At 38.2% G+C, this 23,584-nt stretch overlaps 1 protein-coding gene across 1 annotated transcript in view; it reads right to left on the minus strand.

Annotated features, from left to right (window-relative positions):
- PIP4P2 (phosphatidylinositol-4,5-bisphosphate 4-phosphatase 2) overlaps positions 1–23,584 on the minus strand; it is a gene marked incomplete at both ends in the record, with an annotated part of 84,466 nt that overhangs the window by 21,736 nt on the left and 39,146 nt on the right. Inside the window, 2 exons of the mRNA XM_082858689.1 lie at positions 921–973; positions 16,774–16,897. Coding sequence (XP_082714815.1) covers positions 921–973; positions 16,774–16,897 — 177 coding nt within the window. The remainder of the gene's footprint in view (positions 1–920; positions 974–16,773; positions 16,898–23,584) is intronic.

Consider the following 23,584-nt stretch of genomic DNA (forward strand, 5'->3'; position numbering starts at 1 on the left):
CTTATGCCAAATACCTGCTTTCCTTCTGGGAATATGGAATTGTGGCATGCGCTATGCAGCAGGTGCCTATGTGACCAGCTCCAATTAGACCTAATAAGCTTCTCTGGTCAAAAACATTTCACATATGTTGTAACAATTCATTGCTGGAGGAATGAAGTCCTGTTATGACTCCACTGGGAGAGGACTCTTAGAAGCTTGCTCCTGGTTTCCTCCAGATTTTGCCCCATATGCCTTTTTCTTTTGCTGATTTTGTTTTGCATACTTTCACCATAAAGCTGTGAGTATAACTGTATACTAAGTCCTATTAGTTCTCCTAGAAAGTCAAAAAATCTTAGGGTGACTTGGGGTCTCCCAACATAGATGGCATAAAATGTCTTTAATCAAAATGTCTTCTAGTTTCTCCCATTTTTATATCGCCTTTTGTTATTTTCCTTAGGTACACCATTTAGGAATACAGAGAAATTGACTGAAGAGAGATAAATAATTATAAAAACTTTGCCATCCAACTTCCTAATTATAAACCCCCCAAAATTTGGTTTTCTCCAAGATTACAGTCCATTTTTTTTATACAGTCCATTTTAAAAATATAAATTTTAGATTATTTGCAACAGATTATAACCACTTAGCACATTTGAAAATCATTACCAGGTTACTGATAATTTTAGTAATTTTCACTTTCTCTAAAGGTAAATTGATTTACCTTTAGAGAATAGATAATCCCAATCATTTCAATTTCAAAATTGAACATATTAATCAGTCCAAAGACGTCTTTTTTTTAGTCTTGAAAAGCATAAACATGTTAACCATACATTCATCCCATAGTATGTCTTAAAGTCAAAATTTACTTAAGTGAGAATTCTGAACTCTTTAAATTTTTCTCAAATATTTCCCAACATTATTTCCATTGGTACAGAACTTACATTTTTTTGCAGTGTGGGCATTTTGCCAGAGTGTTGAACCTCAGTTCCATCCACTGTAAAACAAATAAGAAGAGAGGTTGAAAACAAAAACTGAAAACTGTCCAATCTGATAAGATGTTTCTTTTAGTTCAAATGTCCTCAGGGATCACAGCAGAAGCCATCAACCTTTTCATAGTTATATGAGCTTTTCCCCTCCAACACATCTCCCCCTCCCTTAAAATAAAGGTTGGGATTCCCCTCTGAAACAGTTCCCATGATTTTTTCAAGGTTCTGATGCAATCTAGGTTTGCTTTACAATGAAAGCTGGATGTAATGTTGAAATTCGGGTCATTTCATTCACCTTTATGTTTCAGTCCACTGCCAGAAAATAAAAACGTATTTCATGTACCTTCAATGTTGTTTTTCCTCTAAATATTGATGATTAGCTTTTTAAATACATGAGTATTCAGACTCATTACTAAAAATGCAACTATTCTATTTATGTAGAAAATGCACAAAGTAAATAAACTAAACAAATTAGATACACGTAGAACTAATGTCAGGAAGCTGCTTTCTGTTCTATAGTAGCTTATTCTATGTAACAAAATACATTTCTTCTACAGACAACTTTCTTTCAATTTTCTTCCCTGTAATGTAGGTAATAAAATGGGTTACCTTCCTCACAGTATTGTTATTCAGATGCTTGAAACAGTTTACTGGTAGTAAAGTCTTTGAAAGGAGGTACAATATACATTTAAAGTAAAACTTAAAAATTAAAAAAAAATAAAGTAACTCTTTACCACAAAAAATATATTTCAAAATACTTTCCTCACCTTCCATCATTTGCTTTTCTATATATCTTCTTATAAAATGTATATTTCTTTTGTATATTAGCAGTTTTAGTACATTAGCAGTTTTATCATCAACATAACTTCTTTCACTAAAATTAATTTTTGCTTAGGATTCCAGGTCACTCAGTTTTATTCATAACTCTCAAGTTCTAGGTATAGTAGGGTTTCAATAAGTTATGCATATTCAAATGTTTTCCACATAATAGAGGAAAACTTTCAGAAAGTGTCTGTTACTTGACTATTTTTTCTTTTTAATTTTTTAATGATTAGCTTTTAAAAAAGAACAAAAATAAATCTGAGTTTGTTTGGACTTCTTTTTCTTCATTTTTATTTCAAATCTCCTGAAAGTTACTTAACCTTGAAATAATCTCTCTCAGTCACAGTAGGAATATAGAGTCCCAAGGTAAATAAACTAGAAATGAAACTTTACATGAATGTTCACTCTTTTCACAATGATTATTTTTCAATATCTAGAATGTCAAACAAAGGCTACATTGTTTTTCAAGAAGCCTTAACTCTTTCTTTTATCATTTATTTTATAACAAGTTAATTTATTCTTAATAGTAAAAATGCTTAAATTAATGTGCTAAACAGATTTACATAGATTTCTACAGAAATTGGCACAGAACAGTAAGAAGTGTAGAATACAGAAATCTTACTAAGTACTTTTTCATGTTTTTGAAATTAGTTTTAGGATAGTTGTTGAACTTGTAATGTCATTTCAAATTTTATTTCTAAATAACAAACTTAAGTTTTTCATTGTTAAGAGAAGCAAAGTGGCTGAGGAAGCAATTATGAAACCCTTAAGAGAAGAGTAACTCAAAATCCAAGCTTGAAGGCTAACACACTGGCACAGAAAATTTAGAATTTTAGATGACCAACCTATGGGAGATTATTTAGTCCAATTTTATCATTTTAGCACAGATTATATATGATAAATTCAATTATTACTAACAAACAACTAAGACTCTGTTGTATGATTAGTAAGTTATACAGCCAGCAACCTAACACATCTGGTTTTGTTGTTATCTGTAAGTACTCATTTAAATGCAGCAAACTAAAAATAGAAAAATATTTATTATTAGAAATGTCTGTCATAATCTATTTGAATGAATGCAAATACCTGTGCTTTTGAAAGGATTTACTACTATTCTCTTGTCTAAAATGCAGCCTCTGCACTCTTAAAATTTTACTGCCAAACCTTGAAGTGACAGTAGAAAAAAAATCTAATTTTTCCTGTTTTTTAATTGGATAAATTTGATATGTAACACTGTACAAATTTAATGTATATAGTCTACTACTTTGATATATATATATCTTGTAACGTGGTTGCCGCTATAGTGATATTTATCAATTACATAATTATAGTACAATATTATTGTCTCTATTCATTATTCTGTGTATTAGATCCCTGTGACTTATTTATTGTTACAAGTTTGTACTATCAATCTTATCCTCCACCTCCCATTCTCTGGTAGCCACCATTTTCCTGTTTTTCACAGGTTTGATTTTTTTTCTATTCTAGATATAAGGGGTATCATACAGTACTCGTCTTTCTCTGACTGACTCATCTCGCTTAGCAAAATGTGCTCAAGGTCCCTCTATGTTGTCACAAATGGCAGGAGATCCTCCTTTCCCATGGCTGAATAATATTCCATTGTGTATATATGTACCACATCTTTTTTATCCATTTATCCATTGTGGACATTTGCGCTGTTTCCATATTTTGGTTATTGTGAAAAATAGATAGATATTTTCTATCAGAACGATTAAAAGCAACTTCTCTAAAACCCAATTATTTTTAGTAGAGGTCTTCCAATATTTGGCTTATTTCTAACCATTCTGTATAACAGATAAACTTAAGTTTCCCCAAGATATATTTTTAAATCGATTTTAGAAGGCATGTAAGAAAGGTATACTGCTAAAACTAGTACCCTACTAGGTTTTATTTTTTAATGGATACAATAGGCAACTGGTGTGATTATTTTAAAGTATGTTCAAGTTAAAACTGCTGCCACTCTCTGCTAAGCCACCAAACCATAGAACCCTATGAACTAGTGAAGAAAATCTGAACCTGTCTGAAGGTACTACACTGGCCCACTTCAGGGCAAAGTTTGAGCCATCATCTATGATTCAGGCACATATTGTAGATTTTATTGGAAAACGTCAACTCTACACAGAATGTGGACCTGCCTTTCAACAGCAACAGTGAATACCTGCCCCACATAGATGCAATATTAAACTCTCTGCTGTTCAGTTGTCTTAAGAAACTTCTTTACATTCATGGAGGACTAGCTTGTATTACCTGTATTCTTCTGGAAAATTATTTTCTTTTTTCTTTCTTTTTTTTTTTTTTTTTTTTGCAGTACGCGGGCCACTCACTGTTGTGGCCTCTCCCATTGTGGAGCACAGGCTCCGGACGCGCAGGCTCAGCGGCCATGGCTCACGGGCCCAGCCGCTCTGCGGCATGTGGGATCTTCCCGGATCGGGGCACGAACCCATGTCCCCTGCATCGGCAGGCGGACTCTCAACCACTGCACCACCAGGGAAGCCCCTGGAAAATTATTTTCTAAGCAATGTCTCCTAAAACATTGGTCTGGCTAGGCAATCCCCTCAAAATTGCTTGCACATACTAGATAAAACTTCTTCTTGGACTTTAACATTATTTATTTAACATAAGAAATTAAGTTTAATTAATTTAATTATAATAATTAAGTTAATTAGTATTTAACATTGTTTAATTATTACTATTTTAACATATTACATAATAAAAGTGCTAAAGAATATAACTATAAAAATTCTGCTTGATTTTTTTTTTTTTTTTTTTTTTGGCGATACGCGGGCCTCTCACTGTTGTGGCCTCTCCCGTTGCGGAGCACAGGCTCCGGACGCACAGGCTCAGCGGCCATGGCTCACGGGCCCAGCCGCTCCCCGGCATGTGGGATCCTCCCGGACTGGGCCACGAACCCATGTCCCCTGCATCCGCAGGCGGACTCTCAACCACTGTGCCACCAGGGAAGCCCTCTGCTTAATTTTTTTATCCTAGCAATTCCCAATGATCCTGGAACTCTTTACTGGCATAACATTTATTATTATCCTATAAAATGAGTGTTCTAATGAATACACTTTGGAAAACACAAATCTAGCTTTTCTCAACATTATCCATGGTTCCAGCCAGGCTGTTAAATGAATACTGTGAAGTGAATTCCTAGTAAATTTAATTTTAGCATTAGAACAGTGATAATTATATTACATTGTATTATGTTATTATAAATGAAGAATATTGTTGAGGACACAGTCCATTATAGTGTTGTTTTATCTTAATCCATGGGAATAATTCTCTCTTAGGTCTCAGTATTCCAGTAAAAGTTCCTATGGGAACTTTTATGAAAACTTCACAAATATCTTATAATACAGCAGTCCCCAACCTTTCTGGCACCAGGGACCAGTTTCGTGGAAGACAATTTTTCCATGGACCGGGGGGAGGGGGGGAAGGGATGGTTTCGGTATGATTCAAGCACATTATATTTATTGTGCATTTTGTTTCTATTATTCTGGCACCAGGGACCAGTTTCGTGGAAGACAATTTTTCCATGGACCGGGGGGAGGGGGGGAAGGGATGGTTTCGGTATGATTCAAGCACATTATATTTATTGTGCATTTTGTTTCTATTATCATTACATTGTAATATATAATGAAATAATTATACAACTCACCATAATGCAGAATCAGTGGAAGCCCTGAGCTTGTTTTCCTGCAAATAGATGGTCCCATCAGGGGGTGATGGGAGACAGTGACACCGGAAGTGTGTTGCTTCTCTCCAGTCTACTCTGTAATCTCGTTTTGGTTGCTGTCACTGCAGAAAACCCTGCTTCACAAAGACAGGATGTTGGAAATGGAAGCAGGCTTTTCAGTGCTTTTGTGGCAATCTCAGGATATTCTGCTTTGACTTCAATCCAGAACGTATGGAGATTTGAAGTTGTCTCAAACATACTTTTAAGGCCACCGTCATCTTCAGTCTGAAGCAGTTGATCCTCTTCTAGCACGGACAAAATTGATTCACCTGGCTTATTCACAAATGGGTCACAGATCCATTCCTTCCCAATTCAGGGGTCTTTTCTGGTTGGGAAGTAATGCTCAAACTCTTTTGACCATTTTGAGATAGGTGATCATGCACCAGCTGGGAAAAAAAAGGCCTTGGCTCAGTCTCTTTCAAAATTTCTGCTAATGTTTGAAACATGACAAAAACCCCAATGTTCACTCGTCGCCCCCATAATTCCAGTTTGGCTTTGAATGTAGCCACTTTATCTGCCAAATTGAACACAGTTGTCATTCTCCCCTGAAGTGACAGATTGAGTTCGTTGACCAGGTTGAATATGTCACACAAGTAAGCAAGTTTTGCAACCCATTCTGTGTCACTGAAATGTGCAGCCAGTGGTGGCTTTTTCTAAAAGAAATCTCTGGAGCGGCTCTCGTAACTCAGAAACTCTGGTCAGTGATCTACGTTTAGAAAGCCATCTCACTTCTCTGTATAAGAGAAGACCTGTGTGCTCTGTGTCCATCTCCTCACAGAGCCACGCAAACAGATGTGAGTTAAGAGCATGTACTTTAATGTGGTTGATAATTTTAATCACATCCTGCAAAACGTTGTTAAATTCAGGTGATATTTTTCAGCTAGTCAGCATTTCTCTATGGATGACACAGTGTGTAGACTCACATTCAGAAGCGACCTCCTTGACCAGAGTAGTGAAACCAGAAAGCCGTCCAGTCACTGCAGCTGCTCCGTCTGCATATCCAGACACAAAATGACCAATTCAGTTTTCCTGATATGTAATCATTCAAAAACTTGAATAGTTCTACGGCTGTGGTGTTGATTGGCAACAAAATTGCACATAACATACACTCATGCACATCCTCCTGAAAAATATATCACACAAAAGCGATCATTGTTGCCTTGCTGTCAACATCGGTAGACTTGTCAACCTGGATTGCATACCACGGTGACTCATTAATTCTCTCTGACAATTGTGCCTCAATATCCTCTGCTAATTCATCTAGTTATGGTATTAGCTGAAAGAGGAACACGTATCACCCTCTGAATTGCAGCCTCTCCTAAAAGTTCACGACAAACGTCCTTATCAGTAGGCAGGATCAACTCGTCACCAATAGTAAAGGCCTTCTTAGCTTTAGCAATGCGGTTAGCCACTAAGAATGATGCTCTCAATGCAGACACATTTGATGAAGTGGTGGCCTTCAATAATTGCTTCTGTTCTTCATGTTCACATTGTTTTCTTTTGAAAAACTCCAAAGACTTGTCTTTTAATGCAGGGTGCTTGGTCTCCCTGTGGTGAAGCAGTTTTGAAGGTTTCATGGCTTCATTGGCTAGCTGGTCGCCACATATTATACAAAGCAGACTTGCAGAATGTGAATCACCTGTGGCAATGAACCTATAATTTAAGTAGGACTCTTGGTATTTTCTTTTAAATGCAGCTTTCTTTTCGTTGGCAGTATTGGAGTCTTCTGCTGTCTAATCATTGGGTCTCTCCCCCTTTTCAAAGAAGCTCTCCAGCAACGTTTGTTTTTTACTCATTTTGGCTAGGGTTAGCTTGTGGGCTTACCAAAACTGTGACTGAGACAAGTGTGCAGCGTGGGAAAGAGGTGCAGATGGAAGTGGTAGACAAAATAATGGGCGGGCCATGCACGGACTAAAATAAGTGTAGGATTCTGACTTAAAGCCTGCCATTAGATGCAGCTGTACAACTGAAGTACATCAACTCACTTGCCACTACAATGCCTGCCACCAGATGCAGCTTAATTGTCACTTGCCACTCACTGATAGGGTTTTGATATGAGTCTGCAAGCAATTGATTTATTATGGTCTTTGTGCCATCAAACTTCTCTGTTAATGATAATCTGTATTTGCAGCCACTCCCCAGCGCTAGCATTGCTGCCTTAGCTCCACCTCAGATCATTAGGCATTAGATTCTCATAAGGAACTCGCAACCTAGATCCCTCGTGTGCGCAGTTCATAGTAGGGTTTGCACTCCTGTGAGAATCTAATGCTGCTGCTGATCTGACAGGATGCAGAGCTCAGGCAGTAATGCAAGCAATGGGGAGCAGCTGTAAATACAGATGAAGTTTCTCTCGCTGGCCTGCTGCTCACCTCCTGCTGTATGGCCCAGTTCCTAACAGGCCACAGACGACTATCAGTCCGTGACCCGGGAGTTGGGGACCCCTGTTGTAATAGATTATGTTCTTCTCTTTTCATTAACCATAGAAGGCTCATAGCTAACATTCAGTAAAATTTTAACAACTGCACAGGAATAAATATTATGCATACTTATACACTTATGCATGACTTCATCATATTTCTGTCCTATTTTTCATTCTCCCTGACCATTTCATATTTTATTTTTCAATGCTATTGGACTTTGTAATTTTTCTCAATTGCTTTTGGGCCTTGTAAGCCAAGGCTGAAACAAAGTATGGAATAAATAGATGAATTATCCTATTAGTTAAAATCTTGAAGGGCAAAGAATACTACAAAGGATATAAGATTACTTGGATCAGCATAATAACAAGGATAAGGTGAAGTTCTCAAGTCAAAATTAAGAGTTTCCAGGTCTGTTTATTTTTTTTTGCTGTATGCAGGCCTCTCACTGTTGTGGCCTCTCCCGTTGTGGAGCACAGGTTCCGGACGCGCAGGCTCAGCGGCCATGGCTCATGGGCCCAGCCGCTCCGCGGAATGTGGGATCTTCCCGGACTGGGGCACGAACCCGTGTCCCCTGCATCGACAGGCGGACGCTCAACCACCGCGCCACCAGGGAAGCCCCAGGTCGGTTTATTTTTTGTAACACTCAGTATCTCTCATTAGTCTGAAACTCTCCAAGGTAATAGCCACCCTAAAGGTATGTACTCTGTTCTAGTCACCAAAAACTTTGTTTTCTGGGAATTTTGAAATAATCTTTAAATACCACACGTTAATCCAAAACACCCTTTCCTGCCAAAGACTTAAAGTTTTAAAATCATAATCACTATGCTAATATGATTCAGGTGCCTGCACTGAATATTAAGAAAGAAGGAGCTTACTTTTAGAAGTTCATTTCTGACTTGCAAATTACTTTAGTAATTTTCTTCTGTGGAGAAAATATCTAAATGCATATATTTTAATAAAAGCCATGTCACACACATCTATCTAACCTCTCAACTTGGATCATTCTCTAGAATTCACTTCCAGATGATTTCAAAAACTTAAATATAAACCTTTGTAAGAGTTGTCTTTAATTTTACTTTTTTCCTCATTCCTTCATCTATACTAATATCAGTATAGCCAATTCTTTCTCAAATTCTTTATGGTATTCATGACCATCATCATCACTTTTCTGAATAATAAAATCTAAATATCTGGTCTTGTGTTTCTTCAGGCTTGCCCATATGCAATCTATTATAGTCATAGCATCAATACACACAAAATTAATTATAAAGCCCTGCTTTAGCTTTCCATTACTCTTAGGATAATTTCACTTCCTCTAGTCTAGATGCTTCCATATGTACACTAAGAACACTCCGTATTTCTCTGCTTTAGCCTAACTAGATTTCATATAATTATTATTTTAATTGTCTTTCTCCTATTAGACTGGAAAAATCCCATAAGGGCAGGGACTTCCTGTTTCCCCAGCATGTAGCCCAGTGTCTGGTACACACTCAATATATATGTTTGAAAAAATGAAATCGGCTCACTTACAATGTGTCTTATAAGGACTATCCATGCCAAGGATTTGGAATATAAAACATAACTGGGCAAAAATGCAAATGCAAGGTAATTGTGGAAGGGAACTCACTGAAGTAAGCTGAAAAAATCTATTTTGAAGAGTTTTAAATGATATTTCAAATGAAATATGCTTGCATATAACGAAGAAAAAGATAGTAAATATATTTTATTTATATTTAAATTAGTCGATTAATTCATATATATCAATACTTACAGAGGGAGTAATCCTATAGTAAATCAATGGTGATTTCTTTTTCTTTTTTTAACATTTAAATATTTTCCTTTTATTTATTTATTTATTTTTAAACATCTTTATTCGAGTAAAATTGCTACAATGGTATGTTAGTTTCTGCCTTATAACAAAGTGAATTAACTATACATATACATATATCCCCATACCTCCTCCATCTTGTGTCTCCCTCCCACCTTCCCTATCCCACCTCTCTAGTTGGTCACAAAGCACTGAGCTAATCTCCCTGTCCTATGTGGCTGCTTCCCACTAGCTATCTATTTTACATTTGGTAGTGTATATATGTCCATGCCACTCTCTTTGTCCCAGCTTACCCTTCCCACTCCCTGTGTCCTCAAGTCCACTCTCTATGTGTGCGTCTTTCTTCCTGTCCTGTCTCTAGGTTCTTCACAATCAATTTTTTTTTTAGAGTCTATATATATATGTGTTAGTATATGGTATTAGTTTTTCTCTTTCTGACTTACTTCACTCTGTATGACAGACTCTAGGTCCACCCACCTCACTACAAATAACTCAATTTCGTTTCCTTTTATGGCTGAGTAATATTCCTCTGTATATATGTGCTACATCTTCTTTATCCATTCATCTGTCGATGGACACTTAGGGTGCTTCCATGTCCTGGCTATTGTAAATAGTGCTGCAATGAACATTGTGGTACATGACTCTTTTTGAATTATGGTTTTCTCAGGGTATATGCCCAGTAGTGGAATTTCTGGGTCATATGGTAGTTGTATTTTTAGTTTTTTAAGGAACCTCTATACTGTTCTCCATAGTAGCTGTATCAATTTACATTCCCACCAATAGTGCAAGAGGGTTCCCTTTTCTCCACACCCTCTCCAGCATTTATTGTTTGTAGGTTTTTTTGTTTGTTTGTTTGTTTGTTTGCGGGACGCGGGCCTCTCACTGTTGTGGCCTCTCCCGTTGTGGAGCATAGGCTCCGGACACGCAGGCTCAGTGGCCATGGATCACGGGCCTAGCCGCTCTGCGGCACGTGGGATCTTCCCGGACCAGGGCATGAACCCGTGTCCCCTGCATCGGCAGGCAGACTCTCAACCACTGCACCACCAGGGAAGCCCCTGTTTGTAGGTTTTTTGATGATGGCCATTCTGACTGGTGTTAGGTGATACCTCACTGTAGTTTTGATTTACATTTCTCTAATGATTACTGACATTGAGCATCCTATCATGTGTTTGTTGGCCATCTGTATGTCTTCTTTAGAGAAATGTCTGTTTAGGTCTTCTGCCCATTTTTGGATTGGGTTGTTTGTTTTTTTGATATTGAGCTGCATGAGCTGCTTGTAAAGTTTGGAGATTAATCCTTTGTCAATTGCTTCATTTGTAAATATTTTTCCCATTCTGAGGGTTGTCTTTTCATCTTGTTTATGTTTTCCTTTGCTGTGCAAAAGCGTTTAAGTTTTATTAGGTCCCATTTGTTTATTTTTGTTTTTATTTCCATTTCTCTAAGAGGTAGGTCAAAAAGGAACTTGCAGGCTTCCCTGGTGGCGCAGTGGTTGAGAGTCTGCCTGCTGACGCAGGGGACACGGGTGCATGCCCCGGTCCGGGAAGATCCCACATGCCAGGGAGCGGCTGGGCCCGTGAGCCATGGTCGCTAAGCCTGCGTGTCCGGAGCCTGTGTTCCGCAACGGGAGAGGCCACAACAGTGAGAGGCCCACGTACCCCCCAAAAAATAGACCTTGCTGTGATTTATGTCATAGAGTGTTCTGCCTGTGTTTTCCTGTAAGCGTTTTATAGTGTCTGGCCTTACATTTAGGTCTTAAATCCATTATGAGTTTATTTTTGTGAATGTTGTTTAGGAGTGTTCTAATTTCATTCTCTTACATGTTCCTGTCCAGTTTTTCCAGCCCCACTTATTGAAGAGGCCATCTTTTCTCCATCATATATTCTTGTCTCCTTATCAAAGGAGATAAGGTAACCATATGTGTGTGGGTTTATCTCTGGGCTTTCTATCCTGTTCCATTGATCTATATTTCTGTTTTTGTGCCAGTACCATACTGTCTTGATTACTGTAGCTTCAGTATAGTCTGAAGTCCAGGACCCTGATTCCTCCAGCTCCATTTTTTTCTCAAGTTTGCTTTGACTGTTCGGGGTCTTGTGTTTCCATACAAATTGTGAAATTTTTTGTTCTAGTTCTGTGAAAAATGCCAGTGGTAGTTTGATAGGGATTGCATTGAATCTGTATATTGCTTTGGGTGTTAGAGTCATTTTCACAATGTTGATTCTTCCAATCCAAGAATATGGTATATCTCTCCATCTGTTTTTATCATCTTCAATTTCTTTCATCAGTGTATTATAGTTTTCTGCATACAGGTCTTTTGTCTCCTTAGGTAGGTTTATTCCTAGGTATTTTATTCTCCTTTCATCACTTTAAATATGTCCTGCCAGAACCTTGTGGCTTGCAGAGTTTCTGCTGAAAGATCAGCTGTTAACCTTATGGGATTCCCTTGCATGTCATTTGTTGTTTTTCTCTTGCTGCTTTTAATATTTTTTTCTTTGTATTTAATTTTTGATAGCTTGATTAATATTTGTCTTGGCGTGTTTCTCCTTGGATTTATCCTGTATGGCACTCTCTGCACTCCCTGAACTTGATTGACTATTTCATTTCCCATACTAGGGAAGTTTTCAACTATAGTCTCTTCAAATATTTTCTCAGTCCCTTTCTTTTTCTCTTTTTCTTCTGGGACCCCTATAATTCGAATGTTGGTGCATTTAATGTTGTCCCAGAGGTCTCTGAGACTGTCCTCAATTCTTTTCATTCTTTTTTTCTTTATTCTGCTCTGCAGTAGTTATTTCCACTATTTTATCTTCCAGGTCACTTATCCATTCTTCTGCCTCAGTTTCTTGTATTTTCTCCATTCTATTTCGAACATTTTTGATCATCATTCCTATCCTTACTCTTAATTCTTTTTCAGGTAGACTATTTCCTCTTCATTTGTTTGGTCTGGTGGGTTTTTACCTTGCTCCTTCATCGCTGTATGCTTCTCTGACTTCTCATTTTGCTTAACTTACTGTGTTTGGGGTCTCCTTTTTGCAGGCTGCAGGTTCGTAGTTCCCATTGCTTTTGGTGTCGGCCTCCAGTGGCTAAGGTTGGTTCAGTGGGTTGTGTAGGCTTCCTGGTGGAGGGGACTGGTGCCTGTGTTCTGGTGGATGAGGCTGGATCTTGTCTTTCTGGTGGCAGGACCACATCCAGTGGTGTGTTTTGGGGTGTCTGTGACCTTATTATGATTTTAGGCAGCCTCTCTGCTAATGGGTGGGGTTGTGTTCCTGTCTTACTAGTTGTTTGGCATAGGATGTCCAGCACTGTAGCTTGCTGGTTGTTGAGTGCAGCTGGGTCTTAGCGTTGAGATGGAGATCTCTGGGAGAGCTCTCGCCGTTTGATATTACATGGAACTGGAAGGTCTCTGTTGGACCAATGTCCTGAACTTGGCTCTCCCACCTCAGAGACACAAGCCTGACACCCAGCCGGTGCACCAAGACCCTGTCAGCCACAAGGCTAGCTTCCACTGTCACAAACTTTGGACAAATGCCTTTACTACTGCTCTCAGCAATCTTGTGAATATGCTATTATTCTCCCCATTTTCAGATGAGGAAATCAGAATTTAGCAAAGTTACATAACTTGCCCAGCATCACATAGTCAGGCTATAGTATGGCCAGGACCCAAATCCAAACCTAATTCTCAATAGTGATTTTTTAAAAAGAAATTTTTAAAAAAGAAATCTTTTCACTATCCCCACCAAATATATCCCCTAATTGATGTACTTGGTCACTGACTTAATCAATAAAATATAAATGCAAGGAAAAAGATTTATCTTATCCTAGTAGATCAGAAAAATCATAGAAATTCTGGTTAAATGTAGTAAGTTGGACAAATGCATGCATTTCTATTTCCTTTCCCAAACCTGACTAAAATGACAGTAAATTGTATTTACAAATGTATAATACCATAAGGACAAATAGAATCCAAAGAGAAATGACCTTGAATTTTCAGACAGTGGAAAGCTGATGGAGACTTGGTAACAAACTGAAAGGGATGCTGAAACCTGATTGCCTAAAGAGAGATATCCAATGAAAAGCAGGCTGATTCAACTGAAGAACTACAAAATAGTTCAGACCTTGGGACTCCAAGGTGCTTTCAAAGATAGGAGTTAGGGGTAGTGATAAAAACAGGAGTATCAGTTCTAGACTCTTTCCTCCATATCACAAAACCAAAACTCCCTCCCTCCCCAACACATGCAAGAGAAGAGTGATTTATTCTCTCAAAGAAACTGAACTAGAAGGACTGTGAACTTAGGAACACCAGGCACAGCAGAAGGCAAGAATAAGACACCATTCTAAAAACAAAGGAGTTAAATAAGTCTACAGTCTGAACAGTAGATGAGACCTTCATCCCTATTATCCTTTCTTAGCTCCTAGAATGCTGTCTCCCAGATATACCTCTTACAAGAAGTCAGAGGATTATTCCCCAGAGAAACTTGCCCTAAAAGAAAAAAAAGACATTGATACTAATAGTTGGCAGTTCTTCAAGAAAAGAGAAAAAGGAGAAGAGGAAGAAGAAAGATGAGGAGGAGGAGGAGAGAGAAGAAGAAAGGAAAAAGGGAGGGAGGGAGGGAAGAAAGGAAGGAAGGAAGGAGAAAAAGTTTAGCCCCTGCTGCATACTTAGAGATTCCAATCAGTAACTTGCTCTCATATATAAATGAGCTCCTCATTAAAACCTCTATCAGAAAATAAAAACAAATAGAAACAATGGAGAGAAAATAGAGACAAGGCATAAAGAAGAATAATACCTCAGAAAACATAACTAATAGCTTCAGAAAGATGCCATAAAGAAGAGAATGTGATTTAGAAAAAAGAAAAATTAATCAGAGAACACAGAACTCTTAGAAATTAAAAATTAATTTAGATCATCTGAAATTTAAAATTTTAATTAAGTTTAGAAGATATAGTTGAGGAAATTTCCCTGTAAGTAAAAGAAAAAGCCAAAGCTGAAAAGTATGTTAAAAAAAATGAGAGAGAAAGACAGAGAGTGTGTATGTCAATTCAGGTGATCTAATCTCAGGGGTTGTAGAAAGATAGAAGAAAGAAAATGGAGTGGACTATAAAAGGATTCACTGAGTAGTCAGACAATGAGGTCAAAAAGATTCTCCCTAAGGCACATTCTAATACTATTTCAGAACCTTGGAGAAATGAAAGAGGAAAATAAGAGAAAATAAAGAGAGAAAAATAGGTCACATGGTAAGGGTCAGGAGCCACAACAGCAGTTGATCTTCCCATCAACAGTGGAGCAAAGCCCTCAAATTTCTGAGGGAAGAATTGGCAACCTATAATTCTACATCTGGACAAATTATAATGTGAAAATAGGGTTAGATTAAAAACTGTTTAAGAAGTAAAAGGTTCAAATTTATTTCTCTGCATCTTTTCTCAGAAAGCTAAGAGAGGATGTGCTCCAACAAAATAAAGCAATAAACCAAGAACTGTAAGGATGGCAGAGGATCCAACACAGGAAAGAGGTAATAGGAATTCCTAAGATAAGATGAAGGGAAGTCACAGGATGACAGCTGTGTAGGAGGAAGTCTAAATAATAGATTCCCTAACCCATTTGACTATATTGACAGGAATTTTGTAGTTCTATGAAAGAATATGAGAAGAACTAGTGATTTGTACATAAAAAATTAAAACAAATCTAAAAGAGGGAGGGTCAATTATTAACAAATCCAAGAAATATTTAAGAGCCATACAGGAGAGAAATGTAATATATTACTTGGCTCAGCTGTGAACACAATTTACTTAATCATAAAAAATGTAAAGACTAAGTATTAATCAAATAAAATATTATAACTCTACTGGGAGTATGAAAGTGGAGAAAGGACTATGAGAGGAGGCAGGGTGGTAAGAGTGCTAAATCTTCAACCTGCGTTTTACAAAGTAATAGGTAATATCTAAAACTGCTTAATCAAAAAGAAAAAAATAAGCAAACAATTTAAACACATGGAAGTACATACCAGAATAGCAGCTGAAAGAGTCAAAAGTATCTGGGGGATGAAAATTGGGGTTGTGTTAGGTAAAGAGATGACCATATCATTTTCCCTTTAAGCTTTACAGTCCTATTTGACATGTGAAGTTATTATACATGAATTACTTTATCAAAAATAAAAATTAGAAGGGAAAAAGAGCAAACAGTCTACACTTTCTTAAGCTCATTCATCCCTTAGTGACAGCAGGTCTTGTTTATAAACCACTGCAACCTCAGCTCTCCCCATGCCTACACTCTGGAAGGTTCCTTTAGTACTTAGGTTCTAAGGAAAATCTTTTGTCTCCTTTGGAGGCTAAATAACAAAAGAAAACCTGTTCTTATTCTTCCTGATGGGGTAAGTCATTATGAAATTAACATTTAAAAATCAATCTTAGGGTTAAAGTTATAAGTAGTAAAATAAGAACTCCTATAACTTTTGTTCATGTCAAACTACTTATACTTTATTTTTTATCTAATAACTTATCTAATTACAGATACCACAGTAATTCCCGTTACTCCAAGTTTCATATACAAAAATCAGAAAAATTTTGATAAATTATAATGAGAATATTTCTTGAATCCAGAACCATTAAACAAGGCCACTGCATGAGAGCGTGCATTTTGCGCTCTGCTGAGGAGATGAGGGTAAGAGGTAGATTCAGTTACTCACTAAGCCAGGATACCCAAGTTGCTCTGCCTGGAGCACAGGGTTCTTGTTTGTTATTAGCCTACCCAGAGAGGCCCTTTTTGCAAATGAATCAGTCAGGGGATGCACCTTATATGTAATTCACAAACAATGCAGTACATCCTAGTCGCGGCTCTGATTAACTGTCTTTCTAACAAAGGCTCTATTTTAATCTTTTGATCAATTTGCACTTGGACGAACTATAAGACTATGAGCAGTGGTCAAATCTGTGTGATCAAGACCTACATTTACAGATTGATGTCCCTGTCACAAATGTCTTGTTACGTACCAAGAACGTATTTCCACAGTGCCCACACACAACTCTTGTACCTTCTGGTTGGACTGGCAATGCAGGTTGAGCTGGCTGTTCTTCAGAAATAAGCATTACTGGGCCAAGGTTAATTATGCGTCTACTGTGGAAACAGAGAGGAAACAACTTCATTATCCCACAAATGGACTGAGAGCGAAACCTACACAATGGGGCCAAAAACATGGAATATAGCATTGAAAATAGGTTATACTTGTTTTATAAATTAAGTGAATTAAAGGTCAGCCTTTAGAGCCAAAATCACAGAAAACAGCAATAGTCAATATTTCAAAAGCAAAAAAATTAGTTGGAATTGGACCTAATCAAATCACCTTGGGAACCATTTAACTACTGCTTCCAAGTTTTTATAAATTCAAATCTTATCATTCCTTATCTTATCTTACCCTATCTAGGAAGACAACTTGAGTAAAAGACTAAGTAAGTTAAAAAATTGTACACTAACAGATATATGTGTGCCATGAAGGTACCAAAGTGCTGAGTCACAACCAAATTTCTCTGGGTAGGCTGGTACTCCTTAATGTCTGTTTAATTGGAGTTGGACAGAAAGGACAATGGTAGGCTCCTTTCCTTTCCATTTCCCAGGTTACCATCAGATGGGGTTGCAAATGATTCACATAATGGTCAAAAAGACAGAAAACACAGAAACAAAACACAGTTAAGGTTTTGATATACTTCTATCTGTGCACTTCCATACACCATTTGGCAGAGGCACATGACTACAGAATTTATTGCATAGCTTATACTCAGCAAAGACTAGTGTAATAACACAATTTAAAGTATACAATGATTACTAAAACACTTCCAACTTAAGATGAAATATGTCAAAGATAAACTAATTGGTTATTTTTAATAAAATATGAGTCACTGATTTATTACAATCTATTAAGTAGTTATGTAACATCAAGAAAACTTTCATTGCTTATTCAAGAACATTAGTTTACAAATAACTGTAACCAGAGGGGATTCAAGATGGCAGAAGAGTAAGACATAGAGATCACCTTCCTCCCCACAAATACATCAGAAATACATCTACATGTGGAACAACCCCTACAGAACACCTACTGAATGCTGGCAGAAGACCTCAGACCTCCGAAAATGCAAGAAACTCCCCACGTACCTGGGTAGGGCAAAAGAAAAAAGAAAAAGCAGAGACAAAAGAATAGGGACAGGACCTGCACCAGTGGGAGGGAGCTGTGAAGGAGGAAAGGTTTCCACACACTAGGAAGACTCTTCGGGGGCGGAGACTGCGGCTGGTGGAGGGGGGAAGCTTCAGAATCACGGAGGAGAGCGCAGCAACAGGGGTGTAGAGGGCAAACCGGAGAGATTCCCACACAGAAGACCAGTGCCGACCAGCATTCACTGGCCTGAGACGCTTGTCTGCTCACCTGCCGGGGCAGGTGGGGCCTGGGAGCTGAGGCTCCAGCTTTGGTCGGATCCCAGGGAGATGACAGGGGTTGGCTGCGTAAAACACAGCCTGCCTGAAGGGGGCTAGTGCGCCACAGCTAGCCAGGAGGGATTCTGGGAAAAGGTCTGGAGCTACCAAAGAAGCAAGAGACTTTTTCTTGCCCTTTTGTTTTGTGGTGCATGAGGAGAGGGGATTAAGAGCAATGCTTAAAGGAGCTCCAGAGATGGGCACGAGCCGCGGCTATCAGCGCAGACCTCAGAGACGGGCATGAGATGCTAAGGCTACTGCTGCTGCTGCCACCAAGAAGTCTGTGTGCGAGCACAGGGCACTCTCCACACCTCCCCTTCCATGAGCCTGTGCAGCCCGCCACTGCCAGGGTCCTGTGATTCAGGGACAACTTCCCTCGGAGAACACACGGCATGCCTCAGGCTATTGCAACATCATGCCGGCCTCTGCTGCCACAGGCTCACCCCGCATTCTGTACCCCTCCCTCCCTCCCTAAGCATAAGTGAGCCAGAGCCCCCGAATCAGCGGCTCCTTTAACCCCATCCTGTCTGAGCGAAGAATAGATGCCCTCAGGTGACCTACACTCAGAAGTGGGGCCAAATCCAAAGCTGAACACCAGAAGCTGTGCAAACAAAGAAGAAAAAGGGAAATCTCTCCCAGCAGCCTCAGGAGCATCAGATTAAATCTCGACAGTCAACTTGATGTACCCTGCATCTGTGGAATACCTGAATAGACAATGAATCACAACAAATTGAGGAGGTGGACATTGGGAGAAACAATATATTTTTTTTTCCGTGTTTCACTTCTTGTGAGTGTGTATGTGTATGCTTCTGTGTGTGATTTTGTCTGTATAGCTCTGCTTTTACCATAAGTCCTAGGATTCTGTCTGTCCATTTTTCTTTTTTTCTTTCTTTTCTTTTTTTAGTATAGTTTTTAGTGCTTGTTATCATTGGTGGATTTGTTTTTGGGTTGGGTTGCTCTCTTCCTTCTTTCTTTATTTTTTATTACTTTTTAAGTTTTTTTAACTTTATTTTATTTCATTTGATTTGACCTCTTTCATTCTTTCTTCCTCCTCCCTCCCTCCCTCCCGCCCTCCCTCTCTCTCTTTCTTTCTTTCTTTCTTTCTTTCTTTCTTTCTGCATTTTATTTTCAGCTGTGTGGATAATAGGCTCTTGGTGCTCCAGCCAGGCATCAGGGCTGTGCCTCTGAGGTGGGAGAGCCAAGTTCAGGACATGGTTCCACCAGAGACCACACAACTCCAAGTAATATCAAACGGGGAAAATCTCCCAGAGATCTCCATCTCAATGCCAAGACCCAGCTCCACTCAACGACCAGCAAGCTACAGTGCTGGACACCCTATGCCAAACAACTAGTAAGACAGGAACACAACCCACCCATTAGCAGAGAGGCTGCCTAAAATCATAATAACGTCACAGACACCCCAAAACACACCACCAGACGTGGACCTGCCCATCAGAAAGACAGGATACAGCATCATCCACCAGAACACAGGCACCAGTCACCTCCACCAGGAAGCCTACACAACCCACTGAACCAACCTTACCCACTGGAGGCCGACACCAAAAGCAACGGGAATTATGAACCTGCAGCCTGCAAAAAGGAGACCCCAAACACAGTAAGTTAAGCAAAATGAGAAGACAGAGAAACACAGAGCAGATGAAGGAACAAGGTACAAACCCAGCAGACCTAACAAATGAAGAGGAAGTAGGCAGTTTACCTGAAAAAGGATTCAGAATAATGATACTAAAGATGATCCAAAATCCTGGAAATAGAATGGAGAAAATACAAGAAACATTTACCAAGGACCTAGAAGAACTAAAGACCAAAAAAACAATGATGAACAACACAATAAATGAAATTTAAAATTCTCTAGAAGGGATCAATAGCAGAATAATTGAGGCAGAAGAATGGATAAGTGACCTGGAAGATAAAATAGTGGAAATAACTAATGAAGAGCGGAATAAAGAAAAAACAAGGAAAATAATTGAGGACAGTTTCAGAGACCTAGGGGACAACACTAAATGTACCAACATTCGAATTGTAGGGGTTCCAGAAGAAGAAGAGAAAAAGAAAGGGACTGAGAAAATATTGGAAGAGATTATAGTTGAAAACTTCCCTAATATGGGAAAGAAAATAGTTAATGAAGCACAGAGAGTCCCATACAAGATAAATCCAAGGAGAAAGATGCCAAGACACATATTAGTCAAACAATCAAAAGTTAAATACAAGAAAAAAGATTAAAAGCAGCAAAGGAAAAACAACATATAACATACAAGGGAATCCCCATAAGGTTAACAGCTGATCTTTCAGCAGAAACTCTGCAAGCCAGAAGGGAGTGGCAGGACTTATTTAAAGTGATGAAAGGGAAAAATGTACAACTATGATTACTGTACACAGCAAGGATCTCATTCAGATTTGACAGAGAAATTAAAAGCTTTACAGACAAGCAAAAGCTAAGAGAATGCAGTACCACCAAACCAGCTTTACAACAAATGCTAAAGGAACTGTTCTAGGCAGGAAACACAAGAGAAGGAAAAGACCTACAATAATAAACTCAAAACAATTAAGAAAATGGTAATAGGAACATACATATCGATAATTACCTTAAATGTAAAAGTATTAAATGTTCCCACCAAGAGACATAGACTGGATGAATAGATAAAAAAACAAGACCCATATATATGCTGTCTACAAGAGACCCAATTCAGACCTAAGGACACATACAGACTGAAAACGAGGGGATAGAAAAAGATATTCCATGCAAATGGAAATCAAAACAAAGCTGGAGGGCTTCCCTGGTGGCACAGTGGTTGAGAGTCCGCCTGCCGATGCAGGGGACATGGGTTCGTGCCCCGGTCCAGGAAGATCTCACATGCCGCAGAGAGGCTGGGCCTGTGAGCCATGGCTGCTGAGCCTGCGCATCTGGACCCTGTGCTCCCCAACGGGAAAGGCCACAACAGTGAGAGGCCCGTGTACCGCAAAAAAAAACAAAAACAAAAACAAAAAAAACAAAGCTGGAGTAGCAATTCTCATATCAGACAAAATACACTTTAAAATAAAGACTATTACAAGAGACAAAGAAGAACACTAAATAATGATCAATGGATCAATCCAAGAAGAAGATATAACAATTGTAAATATTTATGCACCAACATAGGAGCACCTCAATACATAAGGCAAAGGCTAACAGCCAAAGAAGGGGAAATCGACAGTAACACAATATAGTAGAGGACTTTAAACCACACTTTCACCATTTGACAGATCATCCAAAATCAAAATAAATAAGGAAACACAAACTTTAAATGACACATTAAACAAGATGGACTTAATTGATACTTTTAGGACATTCACTCCAAAAACAACAGAGTACACTTTCTTCTCAAGTGCTCATGGAACATTCTCCAGGACAGAACATATCTTGGGTAACAAATCAAGCCTTGGTAAATTTAAGAAAATTGAAATCGTATCAAGTTTCTTTTCTGAAAACAACGCTATGAGACTAGATATCAATTACAGGAAAAAATCTGTAAAAAATACAAACACATGGAGGCTAAACAATACACTACTTCATAACCAAGAGATCACTGAAGGAAACAAATAGGAAATCAAAAATAGCTAGAAAGAAATGACAATGAAAACATGACAAGCCAAAACCTATGGGATGGAGCAAAAGCAGTTCTAAGAGGGAAGTTTATAGCAATGCAATCCTACCTTAAGAAACAAGAAACATCTCAAATAAACAAACTAACCTTACACCTAGAACAATTAGAGAAAGATGAACAAAAACACCCAAAAGTTAGCAGAAGGAAAGAAGTCATAAAGATCAGATCAGAAATAAATGAAAAAGAAATGAAGGAAATGATAGCAAATATCAATAAAACTAAAGGCTGGTTCTTTGACAAGATAAGCAAAATTGATAAACCATTAGCCAGACTCATCAAGAAAAAAAAGGGAGAATACTCAAACCAACAGAACTAGAAATCAAAAAGGAGAAGTAACAACTGACACAGTAGAAGTACAAAGGATCATGAGAGATTACTACAAGCAACTATATGCCAATAAAATGGACAACCTGGAAGAAATGGACAAATTCTTAGAAATGCACAACCTTCTGAGGTTGAACCAGGAAGAAATAGAAAATATGAACAGACCAATCACAAGCACTGAATTAAAACTGTGATTAAAAATCTTCCAATAAACAAAAGCCCAGGACCAGATGGCTTCACAGGTGAATTCTATCAAAGATTTAGAGAAGAGCTAACACTGATCCTTCACAAACTCTTCCAAAATATATCAGAGGGAGGAACACTCCCAAACTCATTCTACGAGGCCACCATCACCCTGACACCGAAACCAGACAAAGATGTCACAAAGAAAGGAAACTACAGGCCAATATCACTGATGAACATAGATGCAAAAATCCTCAACAAAATACTAACAAACAGAATCCAGCAACACATTAAAAGGATCATGCACCATGATTAAGTAGGGTTTATGCCAGGAATTCAAGGATTCTTCCAAATATGCAAATCAATCAATGTGATACACCATATTAACAAATTGAAGGGTAAAAACCATATGATCATTTCAATAGATACAGAGAAAGCTTTTGACAAAATTCAACACCCATTTATGATAAAAACCCTGCAGAAAGTAGGCACAGAGGGAACTTACCTCAACATAATAAAGGCCATATATGAAAAACCGACAGCCAACATCATCCTCAATGGCAAAAAACTGAAACCATTTCCATAAGGTCAGGAACAAGACAAGGTTGCCCACTCTCACCTTTATTATTCAACATAGTTTTGGAAGTTTTAGCCACAGCAATCAGAGAAGAAAAAGAAAATAAAAGGAATCCAAATCGGAAAAGAAGAAGTAAAGCTGTCACTGTTTGCAGATGACATGATACTCTACATAGAGAATCCTAAAGATGCTACCAGAAAACTACTAGAGCTAATCAATGAATTTGGTAAAGTAGCAGGATACAAAATTAATGCACAGAAATTTCTTGCATTCCTATACTCTAATGAAGAAAAATCTGAAAGTGAAATTAAGAAAACACTCCCATTTACCATTGCAACAAAAAGAATAAAATACCTTGGAATAAACCTACCTAAGGAGACAAAAGATCTGTATGAAGAAAATTATATGACACTGATGAAAGAAATTAAAGATGATACAAATAGATGGAGAGATGTATCAAGTTCTTGGATTGGAATAATCAACATGGTGAAAATGAATATACTACCCAAAGCAATCTACAGATTCAATGCAATCCCTATCAAACAACCACTGGCATTTTGCACAGAACTGGAAGAAAAAATTTCACAATTTGTA

The sequence above is a fragment of the Leucopleurus acutus genome (assembly GCF_964270905.1).
Source record: "Leucopleurus acutus genome assembly, chromosome: 17".
Classification (NCBI taxonomy): Eukaryota; Metazoa; Chordata; class Mammalia; order Artiodactyla; family Delphinidae; genus Leucopleurus; species Leucopleurus acutus.